The 16,534-nt window shown below is 39.4% G+C and overlaps 1 protein-coding gene across 2 annotated transcripts; it reads right to left on the bottom strand.

The window, feature by feature from the left end:
* Positions 1–1,806: 1,806 nt before the first annotated feature.
* LOC133996320 (synaptic vesicle glycoprotein 2A-like) lies at positions 1,807–16,534 on the bottom strand. 2 transcript variants are annotated; one of them, XM_062435867.1, is made up of 13 exons: positions 15,925–16,534; positions 14,422–14,602; positions 13,140–13,291; positions 12,581–12,714; positions 12,348–12,437; positions 11,036–11,143; positions 10,392–10,429; positions 9,832–9,891; positions 9,568–9,732; positions 9,299–9,432; positions 4,265–4,471; positions 4,015–4,174; positions 1,807–1,990 (listed from the first exon to the last, which is right to left on the bottom strand). In XM_062435867.1, the coding sequence occupies exons 1-13, from the start codon at positions 16,532–16,534 to the stop codon at positions 1,807–1,809; spliced, it is 2,223 nt and encodes a 740-aa protein (XP_062291851.1). The 2 variants fall into 2 exon arrangements, with proteins under 2 accessions (XP_062291851.1, XP_062291852.1); XM_062435868.1 differs by lacking the exon at positions 10,392–10,429 and having other exon boundaries at positions 9,832–9,920.

The raw sequence follows: 16,534 nt of genomic DNA, 5'->3' as shown, positions 1-16,534 counted from the left end.
CTTTAAGAGTGCTTGAGTCCAATTTAGATTAAAGTCACAATAAGTGCTTTTGTAAAACTGCTTTTAAACTACTCATGTTGCCGTTGGCGACAGTAAAGCATCATTACACTGCTGAGTACAATAAGTAGTAAATTTTCATTTTTTGGGGCACAAATGGATGCAGTGAAGGAATGACTGAACAGGAGCCCTTAAAATTAAATTAGACCAGTGATTTGTAATCTCTGTTTGTGCCACACGGCCTAATCAATAGGAGTCTCTTTTTTTACTGCTTCTGATTTGTGCTTGTGAGTATAATTTAGTCATATCAGGACTTTCAAGGGGCATAAAACACAAATTGAAGAAAGTACCGAAGACAGCACAAACAGAAAAAAGCAATTCCTAGACAATAAAAGGCAAAAATAATCAACTTGTTTTGTGACTTGCTTTCATTTTAAGGCTACTGCAGCTATGCATTTGGTATGACGCCAGACCCGAAATATCAGAATATGATCCTGTATGTGCAATAATTTGGTGCAGTGGTGCTAAAATATAATACCAACTGTAAACATAGTCTAAGCATTTCATCACACCTGAGCTACTGCATGATCTAATGTATGTGATAATTAATTAGACTTAAAATGTGTGACTGCTGCTTCATGCATTCTGCTGTTGGATCAATAAAATCCCCAATGATTGGATAGTATGGTCTACATGGCTGCAAGGAAATAAATCAGACTCATTCTCTCTTCTTCACACACTCGCACACATGCAATCACACACAAGCACACACTCACATGCTCACACAGCTAATTTAGGCAAATATTACACAACAGTATTGGCTCTCGCGTTAGCACTTGACCAAAATCCGTCCCACAAAAGTCCCAGTGTTGCAGACACCATCACACTGTCATAGCTTTACTGTTTAACTACAGGGAGGGAGAAACATTAGTTTGGACGTTTAACACCGAACACTCAGGAACTGGATCAAACTATTACCATTTACAACGGAGAATCCTGTGAAATGTATCTCCTCCTGTCTCTTTTTTGAGGAGTAGACCGGCTTAACGCAGGGACAACAAATCTGTGAAGTTAACTCTCTGTTTCTGGATTAAATTCAGCCAGCCTCACTGGAGTGTTTTCATGTCCTAGCAGCTCTCACCGGGTCTGGCTTTCAGTAGGCAGTGATCAACAGTCATGGGCGCTAAATATATATTAATATACTAAAAATATATTCATCCTGAAAATCATAGTATGATATTTTCAAAAGAAACTGAACTGTTGCAGTGACGTCACAGCAAATTAAAAAGCACCACTGTAAGTCATTCAGTGAGTACAGACGAGAAAGAAAAACACTGCAGTCATATTTGAAAACTGACAACATACACAGACTGAAAATTTTCACTTGATCCCCCAGTTGTGGCTTTTTTTTCCAGTTCTCATTTCTTCATTTGAACGCTCTTGTCTTTTCACTGGGCTGTATATCTGTAGGAATTTTAACAAGTTATCCTAACTGCACATTTCCATTTCTAACGCAAAAAACACTGTGCATGTACTCTTTTGTAAAAGATCTGATATTTTTACAGCACGGATAAACTGTTATCCTTCAGATGTGTTATTTATTTCTACGTCTGTGTGCTCTTCTGGTAATCACTGTGTGTCTATAAAGACTTTGAATGATGCAATCCATATTTCAAAGGATTCTGGGCTTACAATGGGGATGGCAGTCTTGTTGTCTGACGGGCAGCGCTGAAGCTCTCAGGGATGTTCGGCTCTGGTTTTATACACACACTCCAGCGGTGTTCTGCTGCCCACTGCTGGTCGTCTGTTTTACTGCAACACTTGGCCTCGTGTTTCAGGCAACTTCGTCGCAAGGAAACTACCTGCAGCAAGCGCGCCAGAGGCAAATAAGATGGGTACTGCCTTGGTGATGCCAACAAACGACTGGAAGATGCTGATGCCCAGGACGGCCGCTAGTTTACAGAGAGCGTTAAGGAAGCCAAACGCTGTGGTTCTGAACACAAGAAGAGAGGAACAAACATTTAATTCATTCATTCATTCATTAAATGATACACTGACACAACTGTACATATACTTACAAAAAATGAGTCAAAACAGGAGGTAAAACACTGTTATTTGTTGATTTAAATGTCAATTTGTACAATTATTTTGAATATATAATAATGAATAATATGCTGCTGTTATTTGTGCATATACTGCACTGCTGGTAATACTGATAGTACTTCTATCAAAATGCCAAAAAATGCTGTTGCAGTGATGAAACAAAACTTGTGCATTGCATTTCAAACAAAGGGTTTTGTTTCCCTTCACAGACTCCACATATAAAAATGGACACAAAAGAAGGGTTCCCTTCCAAAAACCACAACTCAATTAGTTTTTTAATACTCATCAAAGCAAGAGAAGTCATTATAGATGAAGAATATTTTACTGAATGGCCTTTAAACCGTAATATAACCAAGAACATATACATGAAATGGACTTCATCTTCTGTCTAACCCAAACCAGACAACAAACAAAGCCTTTTCTCTTCAGGGAAACCATCAAACCTTCCTGTTTCTATAGCTGAAGACGGCGTCCCTGATTGTACATTTTTCTTCACATAATGTTCAACACTACGGTAGGAAGTAAGAGACAACAGGCTCGTAATTTAAGTTTGGAAAACAACATCTTCAACATCGTATTTCTTATCTTATATGCCAACACATAATCTGCCTTAAGTGAATGTTTAATAATGTAAGTATAATGATTAATAAAACTAAATTAAGTTTACAAATCATACTTGAAAGTACTTTAACTAACTCCTCATGCAACAAATCACTTTTGATTGAGAAAATGTGGCTGTGAGTGCAACATGTTTTGTAAATTACTCTGTGTCTTCTCTTTATCATTACGTTACAACTAACTTTACTTTATTACAGCTACAGAGGCCCTTAAAGTGGACTCACACTAGACTCACACTAGGCAATCGTACCGTGCCCAAGCACTTTTGCCCCCTAAAATCCGGATTATTTGGCTAGTGTCATTGCAAGTGTACCGTGCTTGAGTATGGTAGTACGGTATTGTATAATACAAATCTGCATTATATAAACTAACGAAATTCGTTAAAGTAAGTCATTAGGCGACTTCTAAGTCATTAAACTAAGTCTTACTTTTACTGGCGTAAAGAGTTGAATCAGTACGTCTGCTTTTACTAGAGTCTTTTTTACACAAGTATCTAGTACTGCATACTACACAGGTATGACTCAGAAGAACAAGCTTGCACTTTTTAATCATAATGCGTTGTGTTAAATGACTGGCTGTGTTGTGTTTTACCGGCGCACAGCACGCAAACACACACCTGTGCATGTTTTATGAGAGTAAACTGTCTATATGTTTTTGCGCAATGTGTGGGAGGTAACCGTGCTTGAGTACGGTACGGTTGGGATAATGTGAGTGCAGGCCAGCGGGGGACAGGGGAGGGGGGACATCCGTGCTTCAGCACGGTACAGAACAACTGGCCCTAGAGGGATTACAACTTGAATTGGTATAAATTTGAAAGAGGAAACAGATGTGCTTCTCCTGCACTGAAATTCAGTTGAGTACCCCACAAAAGAAAAAACAAACAAACAATGTCTGTATTTTCTATAACAGCAACGTCAGAAAAAAGGTGGCACTGAAGAGAAAGAGTCACCTCATGTGTTGATCTTTTGGGTAAATGTCTTTTGTGTATTTGCAGCATGAAGTCTTCAGATAATGCAATAATCTCTTTTTAAAAGGACACATCATGTGATCACCAATCAACAGAAACAACTGCACCTGTACAGCTGCAGGAAGATCCTCCACTCACCCACAAAAATAATAAATAAGATCTATTATATATTGTCAGGAAAACATGTCATCACTGGCTTTAAATAATACAGATGTCTGTGACCAGCTGTACTTTGTTATTTGTTGGTTGATGACATGGAGGCCAGCTGTGCTCTCTTCACCATAAAACAAAAACACATACATCAGTGAAAACAGCTCCTCTCGTGTTACCTTTTATCCGAAGGGTAGAGCTCCACCGTTATCACATCCAGGGCGTTCCAGGAGGCGATGCTGATGCCGCCAAACAGACACAAGAGGGCGATCATCCCTGACTCACTGTTGCCAAACATCAGGAAGAAACAGCTGATACAAGAGATGACACTGGATCCCGCTGTTTGCAGAGAGGAGTCAAGAATTACATTAAGTTAAAACAGACTCAACAGTCATGAGTGCATTATCTGCACTGATTAGATTTACCTACCCAGCATCCTCAAACGCCCGATTTTGTCCATTAATAGAGCTGAAACGATGTTGCCAGGCAACACCGCAAGCGTGCCAAGGAAGTTAACAAAGTATATCATGTAGGCATTGTTGAAGTCGTCGCTGAAGTCCAGCATGCAGCCCTCCTTGTTGTGGAGAAACGTGCTGTTCGCCAGTTTACAGTTGACAAACCTGTATTTGAACAAATCTGAGGAGAGAAACAGTGAGAAAGGGGTGTGAATGCTTTGTGATGTTTGAATCCTTGAGGAGTTGAACATGAATATAAGGGTTTCATTTTAACAGAGGATGGGAGGAACCTGCCATCCTCAGTTTTAACAGTGTTATTTCCTCACTAAAATTTCTATAAACCATGTTCCCTGACTGCACAGCTGCCAAAATTCCAAGAGAGGACGTGTCAAAAAAATCCCGTATGTATTTAAATCGGCTTCAATTGTTACAGTACGCTGGTAGCAATGAGCTTACAAGCAGCAGTAAGGGATTTACATGTATATTTAGTCATTTGGCAGTCGCTTCTAGGGAGAGCGATTTACAAACCAGGCAAGACAATCAAGCATTAGAGGACAGTGACGCAAAAGAGCTGCGGTACAAATTCTCAAGTTGCTGACCAGGTTCAAGTGCAATGAGAAAGAAGGTAGTAGAAAGTTAAAAAGTAGTTAAGAAATACTCTACGCAACAAAGTGGTAAAAAGTTTAAGGGGCTCAGGTGTCGAGGTGTTAATTTGCTCTGGATTTCTCCTCTCGATCAACATGCAGCTTGGAGGATGTTGGAGCTCTAAACAGCCTGAGAGGAAGACTGCAGACACTCCTCAGTGGAAAAATACTCTCAACTCCTCTGCATGATTTCCCAGAAAAGAAAAAGTAAAAATAATGGGAATTATTTATGGCAAAGCTCCAAATAAAGACAGTAAAGAGCAGTAAGATTCTGTAGAAGATGCTGTAGAAAAAGATATGTTATTTATCATATCAGGTGTCTGTCAATGACACAAAACATGATTTTAACAGTTATATTATTAATGATAAAAAAAAGATTTACATAGCTATACTATCTGATTTTGACTTCATTGTATTTCCCTCACTGCCAGGCCTGGACTGGCCATTGGGGCCACCGGGAGTTTTCCTGGTGGGCCGTTCAATAATGGGCCGGCAGTGGCTGCCCTTTTTTTTTTCTTTTTTTTTTTTCTGCGTCTCGCAATGGTAATTCTCACACATCAAATGCATACTGATGCCCAGTGGCTTGTGTCTTGTCTGTCTACCTGGCTGGCCCAATGATGGGCTACACAGGCCCAGGAGTCCCACCCATGCACGTTCTAGACCCCCCCCCCCCCCCCCCCCCCCCCCCCCTCATCCAATCAGCTTTAATGATGACCAATTGTTATGACAGGTAGAGAAAAAGACAGAGATAAATAGCGCAGCACAACACGCACGCAAAATGGAGAAAAAACGAAAAGGTGGTGCCGAAAAATTGCGAGAAAAAAAGAAAAAAGCACTAGCTCAAGATGCCGCGAAGAGTGGTAATATTTTAAATATGTTCGCTGCGCGGGCCGGCGTCGCCTCAGGGTCTACAGCTGCAGCTGCGGGTCCCTCTCATCAGGAAGAGGAGGAGGGAGAAAGTGAGGCTCCTGCTGCCATGGTGCTAGAGGAGCTTAGTGGTGGTGATGGCAGGTGTGTGCTAGGCTAACACGTTGTGGATAAACAATTAACACCGTTAATTGTAATAAACATTACTTGACACAATCGCAAACTCTGCATAGCGTGGAGTGTTAGTGTACAACTACATCTAGTTATCTAAAGTATGGGAAAATGATAACCATATTCATATGATTAATTGACGCGTTTATTAACCACTATTTTATATTAGATGTGGTTTGAGCATGTATAAATGCTATTTTCACAATTTGTAACCTATAATTACATTCCCCAAATCAGAATTAAAGTGTTTTATGTATCATCATGCACCTTTCTTCTGTACACAGTCCAATTTGGTCAGGATATGTGATACAATAAAAAGTATATACAGTATTATTGAGATATTAAATATATTGCAATATACTGTGATTCCTTGGGATTTTAACTGTAAATTATGTATCAAAATTAAAACTTTAACAATAAGATAAGCTCAAATGTCTGATAATCTATTTTAATTTTTATTGATGGACAATTGTAAAGCAAACATATGCTCATGAAAAGTCATGACAAACTGAGCTATTTGTGTTAAATACAGTACCAAAAAGTTACAAAAGTAATATGTATAGTCATGTAAAATATTAACAATACTATTACAAAATTATAAGTATTTCCTCTTCTGTCATACTTGTCAGTATGTTGAGCTATAAAAAGTGTTAATTGTTCAGAATCAGAATCATTATACTATTATTTTCCTTACTTTAGTCAACTAGCTAAAGTTCTCTTTGCATTCAGACTCATTATTTGGACTTATTCCACACTATTTCTCTACTCTTCATGTCCAGGTTTGACAGCAGCAGTCCCGGTAGATCATCTCCTGTGGAGATGAGCTTACCAGAGACCCCAAGCCCACCTGTAGATTATTTCAGTGTTAATAGTGTTAATAAGGGCTTGTGTGTTTAAATGTACATCAATTGGGCGAGTCGGCATGGTATCTGCGCACGGATTGTAGTGGGCCACTCTGGTCCAGGGTCCAGGGCCGAATTTTTGTCCCAGTCCAGGCCTGCTCACTGCTGTAACCTAACCTATGCCCCTGCATAAATGATTACATTTCCTAAAACAAGTGGAAAAAAGCAGTTCAATGATCTCTCAGCAAAAGAAGCCAGGACATTTATGCAGTCACCACAAAACCAAATCCTCCGTCAGCTGCTGTTTTTGATCAAAATTCCCCTTTTAAGGCAGCATTTAAACATAAAAACTGATTCCAACACAAGCATTTTTGTCCTGCAAAACATCTTAAAATATACAGTAAAATCTCCTTGACTTTACAAGACCCCGCTACTTTATTCTCTGTTTATACTTTGCTGTCTGCAGCTGCACAAACACAATCATATTTTCTGAAGACACTGCTGAAATTGCTTCCATACCAATAACCAATAACAGCTTTATGAAAAGTACTTGGGGCATAAGAGTGCTGAATGGTCATAAAATTTTAGATGCACAAATGACATAAAGATAAAAGTATGTGTCATTGGCTTCGGGGATCAGAAGATGTTGTTGCTGTAAAAGCTGCCAAGACAGTTACTGTGATGTTGATGAATCTCAAACTAACTGTCACAGCTCAGCATCTAATAGATCATTATATACGCAGAGAAGCAGCTTCTCTAGTTTTCTCAGACATGGATCAGTGATCAGAAATCAAAACCAGACACAGGCAGCTACAGCAATAACCCACCACGGACAGTTTTCTTATAACCGAATGGAGTTTAAAATTATTTCAACATACAGATAAAATAGAGCAGCAATGTGTTTGTTTCTGATTAACGAGTAAACACATTTTTCAATCTGTTTTCCTTGAATCACAGAGCACTGTTTGACATGTAGCTGTCATCAAGCCATCTGGATGGAGGGCTGGATTTGTTTACGTTGCTACGGTAACACTTCTGCTGCAGTGTAACCATGGGAGACCGGCAACAGATGTTTCTATGGTTGCAGTTCTGCTGAAAATAAGGTTTATCTTTTTTAGGTGTGTGTGTGTTTTTTGTGCTATTACCACTTTTGGCTGCAATGAAATAATCCAAAATTCAGATTTCATCACTTATTATTTTAGTAACTTGCTGAGCTGCTGTATCATAGTGATCATAACACAACAGATTGATTAAAACTAGCTCTAAAAGATCATTTGATTAGTTGATTTCGGCAACAGGTTAGATAATTCATTCATTTTTTAAGACATTTACAATCTTGTAATCTTACAATTTCATTTAGCAGATGCTTTATTAGTCCCCCACTGTGGGACTAATAAAGGATTATTTTAAAGGATTATCTTTATCCAAAGCAAAAATACACATGAGAGTTAATACACAAGCAAGGAGCTAGTCAGGAGAGAACAATGTGAGTAAATGGTATAAAGCTGAGTTCAGGTCCAAAAGGCAGTGCATTGAGTGCCTAGAAGCAGATCATTGATTTGGGGTTTTTTTTTATCATAAATATCCATCAGGTGTGGGGGTGTTTGTTGAAGAACTCAGTCTTTAGCTCTTTCTTAAAGATCCATTAAAAAGCAACTATTCCAAACATGCTCCAGTTCTTCAAAGGTGCAGATTTGCTCCTTTCTCTGTTTTATATCACTTTAAAGCTCCTCTAATCAATATCAACCCATATCAACAATAGATCAAATATAATAGATGAAAAAGTGTAATGTGAAGGATTCACGGGTAGCAAGACAATTATAACCGACTCTGTGATTTCCCCTCAGCTCGACAGAGCATTTTAGCATCTTTTAGCTCAGCGTTTTGGTTTTACAGCCTGCAAACTCAGTGTTCGGATTCACTGACTGCTCTCATAGCGTAATTTCCAGCCAGAGCTGGGAGCTATTTTCCTGCAAAAAAGCTCTGACAAAACCCACTGTGCACTAACTGCCCAACACTAAACAGCAAACAGTCACAGTTAGAGACTGGCAGATGAACATAGTGGAGTATTTAGTACCTACAGAGACCGATATTTGCCTCAGGAGTTAAAACGAAAGTGAACATTGGACATACATTTGTCAATTTGCCAGGAATACGACTCCAACTGATTGTTAATGTTTTAGTGAAAGAAACTGTTCATCATATCAAATTTGCTGCCCAAAAATAGCCCCCCCCCAAAAAAAAAAAAAAAAATTTAAAGCAGGTTTAAATTGACTATTTGGCCAATTATGGGATAAAACAAGCAGGTTCAAGACTTGGGCTCTTTGAGGTTGTGACATGTATTATTCTTGACATTAAATAATTCAAAAATAATTGCAACATTAATCAATAATTAAAGTAATCATTAGGTGCAGGCTCACCATGACACTGACCACCTGTTGCACATCAGAACTGAACACACAGTTGATTTCTGATTATATTTACCTGTGTTATAAAACAAACTTGCAATGAAGGTGCAGTTTTTGAAGACAGTGTGTATGGAGGTGATGTCCTCGAAGTAGCACTCCTCAAACACAGAGTCTTCAAACACCATGGATTTCATCTTCAGGTTGAGGAATCTGGGAAACAGGTTGTATATATTTTCAGTTTTTGGTTTCAAATCATTCAGTATTCTTCTATTCTTGTCATTTATTATTAATATTGTCAGTACTGTATTAAACTACTCAAAAACTGCAGCTCGCACTAGCACTTACTTATCATTGAAGTAGTATCCTTCGCGATGCACTTGGTTTTCCAGGGTGAAGTTAAAAGTGACGTGCTCCACTCGTTCCTTGGTGAAGGTCTTTGTGCGGGATTCATATTCCTGCTTCTGGATGTACTTGATCATGTCGGGGAACCACACCGTCAGGCCGTAATAGCTGCAAGGTTGTGAGAGTCGTGACAGATGAGATAAACCTCTAAAGTGACCGTGATTCAGCATACAGTAACACTTGAGGTTATGTGAGTCTTTAGTTTACCTGAAAGACATGGTAAACCAAACAGCCATGAGCATGAAAGTCGTCCGTTTATATTCTGGGCTGAAGCAGGCAAGAATGTTATTCTTCATCTGCAACATGTGAACAAGAAAACACACAATTTTTTGATGAGGAAATCTCGGGAGACCAGATTTAAACTCATCATAAGGGTCTCAATCCGTTAATTTCTGTCAAATCAAATGACAGGATTCTGGCACAAATTGCATATGCTCAAACTTTTCACCTTTGACTGTTTAAACGTGCATTGTGTAAATGAGGAGGAGATGAATCTTGGATACGACATGACAGCAACCAGACAGGTTTTCCTGAAGCAGTGAGGTGGTGCAGACTATCCTTTAACTAACAACTTAAGTCTCCAACAGAGCAGTGCTTCAACTTCAAGAGGGGGAGACTCTCAGTGAGCATTAAGAAGAAACAGACTCAGAAGAAGATGGAGGGTGTAGGCGTCTATGTGAAGCAGAACGTAGGCTGAGGGCAAATTAAAATCAGGCACAAAGCTGGAGAGCAGTGGTGCTGCAACAATGTGCAACATAATGAGAAACAAGTTGAAACACATGAAAGCAAAATACAAATATAAAATCTGTCTCACTGATTTAGCCACTAATGCAATAAAAAACAGGAAAAAACACCATATCTTAAGGAGTTTGTTACACCAAATTCAAATATAGAGGACAAAAAGCAGCAGAGAAAGTCTGCATGTGGATATGGCTGAAAAGACTTGAGGCATTTAGTTTATGTTCTACATAAATCAGCCATCAAATCAGACCCAGGTCAAGAGGATAAAATAATTAGTAAGGATGTAAGCTGGCGTTGTAAACCTTGTAGCTACCATGACGCCTACGCTTCCATTCACGCTGTCCACGTTCCCACTGAGGACTTTTACAGCCAGCCCGAGCTATGAAAGACCTCAGCCATACTCTTGTATAACGAGTGTAATTCTGAAGCTTTTAAGAAGCAAAGATCGTAGATATGATCTCCCTGGTGGTTTCATGCTTTCAAAATCTGGTTACAGGCATTTGGTTACAGTGTTGGTCCGTAAGTGCCTGCATTACAAATCTTGCTGTTCAAATGAACCCCAGAGAGGGCCTCAAAGCCACTTCCCTTTCAATTATCTGAAACTGAATAGATTGCGTGTATAGGAATAATATTTTTAAGCACAAGATTTTTTCCAGTCAACTTCACTCACCTGTTGGGAGAGGCTCATAATCTTCAGCCTGTAGCGTTGCCAGACCGGAGTGTCGGTGCCAGTGTCCACCAGCTCATCCATCTGTTTCACCGTCTTGATTGTGGTGACCTTGGAAGGAAAAGATGCAAGTCATCCAGAGACTTCAGCCAGACATCACTGACTGAATTTTGATGGTCGTCACAGTTTTCTAAAGACTACAAGCTGCTTTTCTTATGGGATTCTTCCTGCGCCAGAGAAGGCTGTCAGATAGTTTTCAAAATCCTGTTTTTGTCCACCAGTTTCCGGTTTGGTTTACTTGCTAATATCTCTGAAACAAAGTCTTCTGAGAGAGTGAGAAAAGAAGAATTGATTCCAAAAAACAACATGTTGCAACCATTCTGCAAAGTAATCTTTACAAGCAGCAGCAGAGTGCTTTGCAAGCTTTTTTTGCACTGATTTTCGTCTCCCGGGCCACATAGAGGAGGACAGCAGTTGCTACTCAGTGCTTGTAAAAAATAACACCTCTGACGAACTTTTGGGTCATAAAGGAAATCATTTATATCTTTATTTATTGTCCGTGTTCTCCTTATACGATGCTAGAATTGAACTATAAAAGAAAGGGCAGTAAAGTGTGTATCTATCACAAAGTCTATACGTATAAACCAAACATATGTCCTTGGAAATAACAATGGTACTTTTTCCCTTTACACTAGAAAGCAACAGCATCATTTAACAGCATTTATTGTTTACCTGTCAAAGATTTCTGGAGATTAAAACATTTCTTAATTAAAGTTTGGGATTTATTGACACAGTGGGCCGAACCTGCGTTTTTTCACAATCTGCTGGAAATGTGCTACATTTGGTACCTTTAACAGCATGTTGTTGTTTTTTTCAGGTTTTCAATTGTAGATAAATTTAGAAAAGACATTTGGAGGCACATTTTGTTGCTTGAATGATGCTTGGAGATCATTTGTCTGTTCTCCTGACTGTAACATTCATTATCAGATACATTTTCTAAGTCATAAGTTCAGTTCCTTTTTCACTCCATCAAACAGCAGCCAGCAGGCTTAAGTACCTACCATAAAACAGCATCACAGTGTGCTGGAAAAGAGTGTGATCATAGCTTTAAAAGGCTCGGCCTGATTCATGTCTAAGTTTTAAATCTTTTGCAGCTGACAAAAATAAAACTGTGTTTGAATTTCTTTCTGTGAAGGTCAGTCATTGCTAAATGACTTTAAGGGGAATACATTAAGTAACAGGTCTATTTGATTGTCTGCCGAGGTGACCATGTGAGCGCTGGCTGTTTTTCTCACAGATACTGTTTGATACTCACAGAAAACACCTTCTCTGGGTATCCCTTTGCTCGCATGTTAGTATCGTGAACTTGCTTCAGAATCATCCAGCCTTCATCATGTTTACCATTCTGTTTAGGGAAAAAAAGTAAGGGTCATGTTGTGCACAACCGCTCTGTGTGTGAGGTCCCCATCAATGTTCAGAAGAAGCATCACATTCATATACATGTATGGGTGAAACCAGCCAGCACTGTCATAAAGCACATCTGCTAACCTCTAAGTAGAAGCGTGGGCTCTCTGGCATGGCACTGAGGGCAGCGATGGCTGCAACAGAAGGAAACGCACAGACTAACACAAACACACGCCAGCTATGGAACTGATACGCCGAGCCCATCTGGAAACTCCATCCTGGAAAGACAAAAAACAAACCAACAGGAGGAAATGAGCTCACACCTTTCCTCACACTTTTTTTTTACAAGTTTTCTATATAAATGTGCAAGTTCATCAGACAATATAGGAGTATGTATGTATGTATCTACTATATAGAGCAGAGTTTGGATTATATTTAATTTGATGTGGCACAATATGAACCATGCTCTTCCCTCTTCTTTCCTCCAGGGAAGTTAGAGGTCAGCTGCACTGCAGCGTCTCTGGGAAGATGCTTTCTAGCAGAACAGCTTGAACCTACATTTCTCTACCAACCAGTCACCCTGCTACCAAACCAAGCCTTCACTCTGTGTTCCTTCTTTGTTTGCTGCAAATATCGACATTTAAGTGTAAATCAAAATGAGGATGATTGACTAGCATGGGTAGTTCAGATACTGTTTACTCACCATAATGTGGGATTATAGCCCAGGCCATTGCAGATGCATATATTCCCCCAATCATCCAGAACATGCAGAGCCAACTGAGGTGCTCGCCACGCTTCTCTTGGGACAGGAATTCAGAGTAGTAGGAAAACACGATGGGGATAGAGCCGCCAATCCTGCAAAGATCAGAAACCAACTGAGCCCAGAGCTGAACAGTCCGTGTGTTTAATTGCAGGGATCCGGTTTAGACTGTGAGAATAACAGCATTTTGTACTTAGAAATAAGAGGCAAATTTATTTATTTCACATTAAATATCCTGCCAGTGCCACTTGTTTACTTTAAACAACTGTATGATGAACTTGACAAGCATGATAAAAGAGTAGAAATGATGACTTCAAACTCCTGTATATAAGAATAGAGCAACTGAACTGTTTGCAAGTGAAGGCAACACAGTTGGACCTTTAATTTACTGATTTTACTAATTTACTAATTAACTTTAGTTTGTTTTGTTTGGTCACTAAAGCTTTAACAGGATTTTCTATCTGTCTATGCTCCTATTGCTTCTTCATCGCAGTGCGAAACTAACTCTTAAAAGTTCGGTGGGAAAGTGACGAATTTGAGCACTAAAGGAAATGATTTCAGCATCTCAATTTGCCAATTCACTAAACCAGAGAAACTGCTGTTTTTAATGTTTTCAAGACTCTGCTGCCATAAAAGCAGGAGCTTTGTTACAAGCTGACAAGGGTGAGTGGATAGTAGCAAAATATATCCATAGTCAGTTATAATAATCCATCTACTGTTTAACTCTATATGGTGCGGTCAGATGTAAAATGCTGCGTAGCTTTTATTTACACTTTTACAATCTTCCACTGCTAGCTAAAGATGACGGTTTTTGGCAGGAAAATGCAATTGATTTTGTGAAATACACACTGAAAACAGATATATGTTTTGATATTTTTATATAGGTACTCATTTTTCATTTTTTCATTGATAGTTACTCGATTTCATAAGTGTGTTAGTTAATAAAAAGAGTTTACACTACAAACGGAGAATCCTACTTTTATTAAACTAATATTTCACCACAAATTTTCATTCTTTAAGAGTCTTTATAATGTAATTATATTTAAGTGATTATGAAATGACTTTTAAAACAGATTATTGACCTTTTGTGAAGTCCTTGGACCGGCCAGATTGTACACTGAACATTACTCTATGTAACCTCAAACATATCCAGTGCTACAGTAAAGCAATTAATACATCAGATAAGAACAAGATTTAAAAGAAAAAAAGTTATGTTTGCAATTACCCGACACCTGAGAGGAGCCGGCAAAACAAAAATGTGCTGTAGCCCTGGACGAAGGAAGAGAAGAAGGAAAAGACACTGTTGATGGAGAGAGAGATGAGGAGAGACTGCCGACGTCCTATCCGGTCAGCCATAGCTCCCCAGAGGAACGCCCCGACCATCATCCCAAAATATACAATCAGACCTGAAGAAAGAAGAGCATGTGAAGTGATCATCTAAAAGTCTAAAAATGTCAGTTTGTATGAAAACAGATGATTTTAAAAACATTTTAATGTAGATTTTCACAAGTACTGCCACAGATGTGAGTCTGTCCTATTTTTTTAGACTCCTACTGTGAGATTTTGGGCTTGGCAGGCTCGTGATAACTCTAGCTGCTTTCTCAACAAGGGTAGATGGGAGCTTAAATATGAAGTGTGACGCAGCTCTCTTTTTGTAGTAATGTTAAGTAAGACATTATTATATATATTTCTAATCATCAACATATTTCATTATAACACCAAAACCAACTATATATTAGTCCATTTCATAATACTTTCAGACTTCCCTGTCCTGTGTGACCACTGTAGTTTTTTAGCAAAGATTATTCGAACAGGAAAAAACTGAGCATTTGTGGGTGGCTATTTTCAGCAGTGGATTAACACACAGTTGGTGTTGAATTGGGTACTTCAGCAGTACTGTATTTGTGGGATAGTGAAGGAACATGTCTCACTGATATGCTTTTAAAGGATACAGCTGGTGATTTACTATATTTTTCTTGCTATCAACCAATTTCATGTGCAGAGCCAAACCAAAATTTAATCAATTTAACATTCAAGTATTGTGTTTGTACCCAAAGTCTGATATTTCATATTTATCTGTGCTGTAGACCTCCATTGTTGACTAAACATTATTAAAAACACGTCTGTGAGCCACACTGCCGCACTGGTTGACATGTTACCTTGCCCTGAAGATTACAGTCAAATTACTTTGTTTTGAAATGGTGGCAAAGACTAATAACCACAATCATGTTTTCAGTCTCCAAAGAGTAGTTCTGTGTACGACAGACACCACTGCACATAAGTGGGAATAAACACAACACACAAGCTCTTGACTTTGTGCTGAAGTTCTTTGAAAAATTAACCATATAATACAAAGCCAAGTGGTTGTGATATGTAGCACATCAAGCTAGCCTTTTCCTACACCAAACTACTCTCAAGAGACTGAAAATGTGATGCTGTTATTAGTCTTGGGAGTCTTTTCTAAACACATTAACATGACTGTAATCTTCATGGCAAAAGATAAAGCCATATCCTATAATAGTTTTTTAACAATGGGTCGTACAGCACAGAAAAATCAAGTTATGGGTGATAATAGTTAGTAGGGTCATGTCATCGTTGGTTTTAGTCTTCTCATGAAATGTTTTTTTAGAAAATATAAAATTATCCTTCGAACCAAATAACTTGTGACACAGTACAGCCAGAACCTCTACAATAGAGGGAGGAGACTCAACCTGTAAAAGAGTCTTACCTAGCATGCTTTTGTTAGGTTCAGACAGGCACATATCCTTCTCAGCGCTGGGGAGGACGAACCCGACCACAAAGATCTCCACACCATCTGCCATGAGCGCCAGCCCCAGCACGAAGTACAGGGTCCACTGGAATTTCCCGTGGCCACACTCTTGTAAAATGGTCTCATACTGTTGAGCCAGCTCTTCCTGGTCCTTCCTCCTCTCCGCCTCGGACACCCCAATATCTCTGAACTGCTGAGCACCGGCCCCCACTGAGCCTGGACCTCCAGCCAGACTGCCCTTGCCTGAGTCAGCTCTGGGGATTCCTTGGTATTCGCCCTCGTAGATCTCATCATCCTCATCGTGTCCCTCTGTGGAATCACTGTGGCCGCCCTCGTCGTCATTGGCTGCCTGACTGTCTCCACGGTAGTAGCCTCCGTCTTGGCTCCCCTGCGTGGGGTAATCATCATCATCATCCTCTTCAAATCGGTTGTAGGAGCGCTTGCTGTACTCATCGCTCACCCGATCCACTGAACGGCCGACCTTCTTTGAGGCTTGCCGCTTGACTTCTTTGGCAATGTCTTTGGCACCTTTTATAAAGGCAGTCCGGTTTTGATAGCCGTCCTCCAT

This window comes from Scomber scombrus, chromosome 16 (genome assembly GCF_963691925.1).
Source record: "Scomber scombrus chromosome 16, fScoSco1.1, whole genome shotgun sequence".
In the NCBI taxonomy this organism is placed as follows: Eukaryota; Metazoa; Chordata; class Actinopteri; order Scombriformes; family Scombridae; genus Scomber; species Scomber scombrus.
The sequence above is the reverse complement of the archived record's forward strand: the minus strand, read 5'-3'. Positions and strand labels throughout refer to the sequence as shown.

Bases quoted from the DNA above. Each gene is read 5' to 3' on its own strand.
- LOC133996320 (XM_062435867.1), bottom strand. From the start codon at position 16,534: ATGGAGGACGGCTATCAAAACCGGACTGCCTTTATAAAAGGTGCCAAA. The intron at 9,733-9,831 runs GTAAACTAAAGA...ACAACCTTGCAG, and splicing joins TGGTTTACCATGTCTTTCAG to CTATTACGGCCTGACGGTGT. The intron at 1,991-4,014 runs GTAACACGAGAG...TCTTGTGTTCAG, and splicing joins CTCTACCCTTCGGATAAAAG to AACCACAGCGTTTGGCTTCC.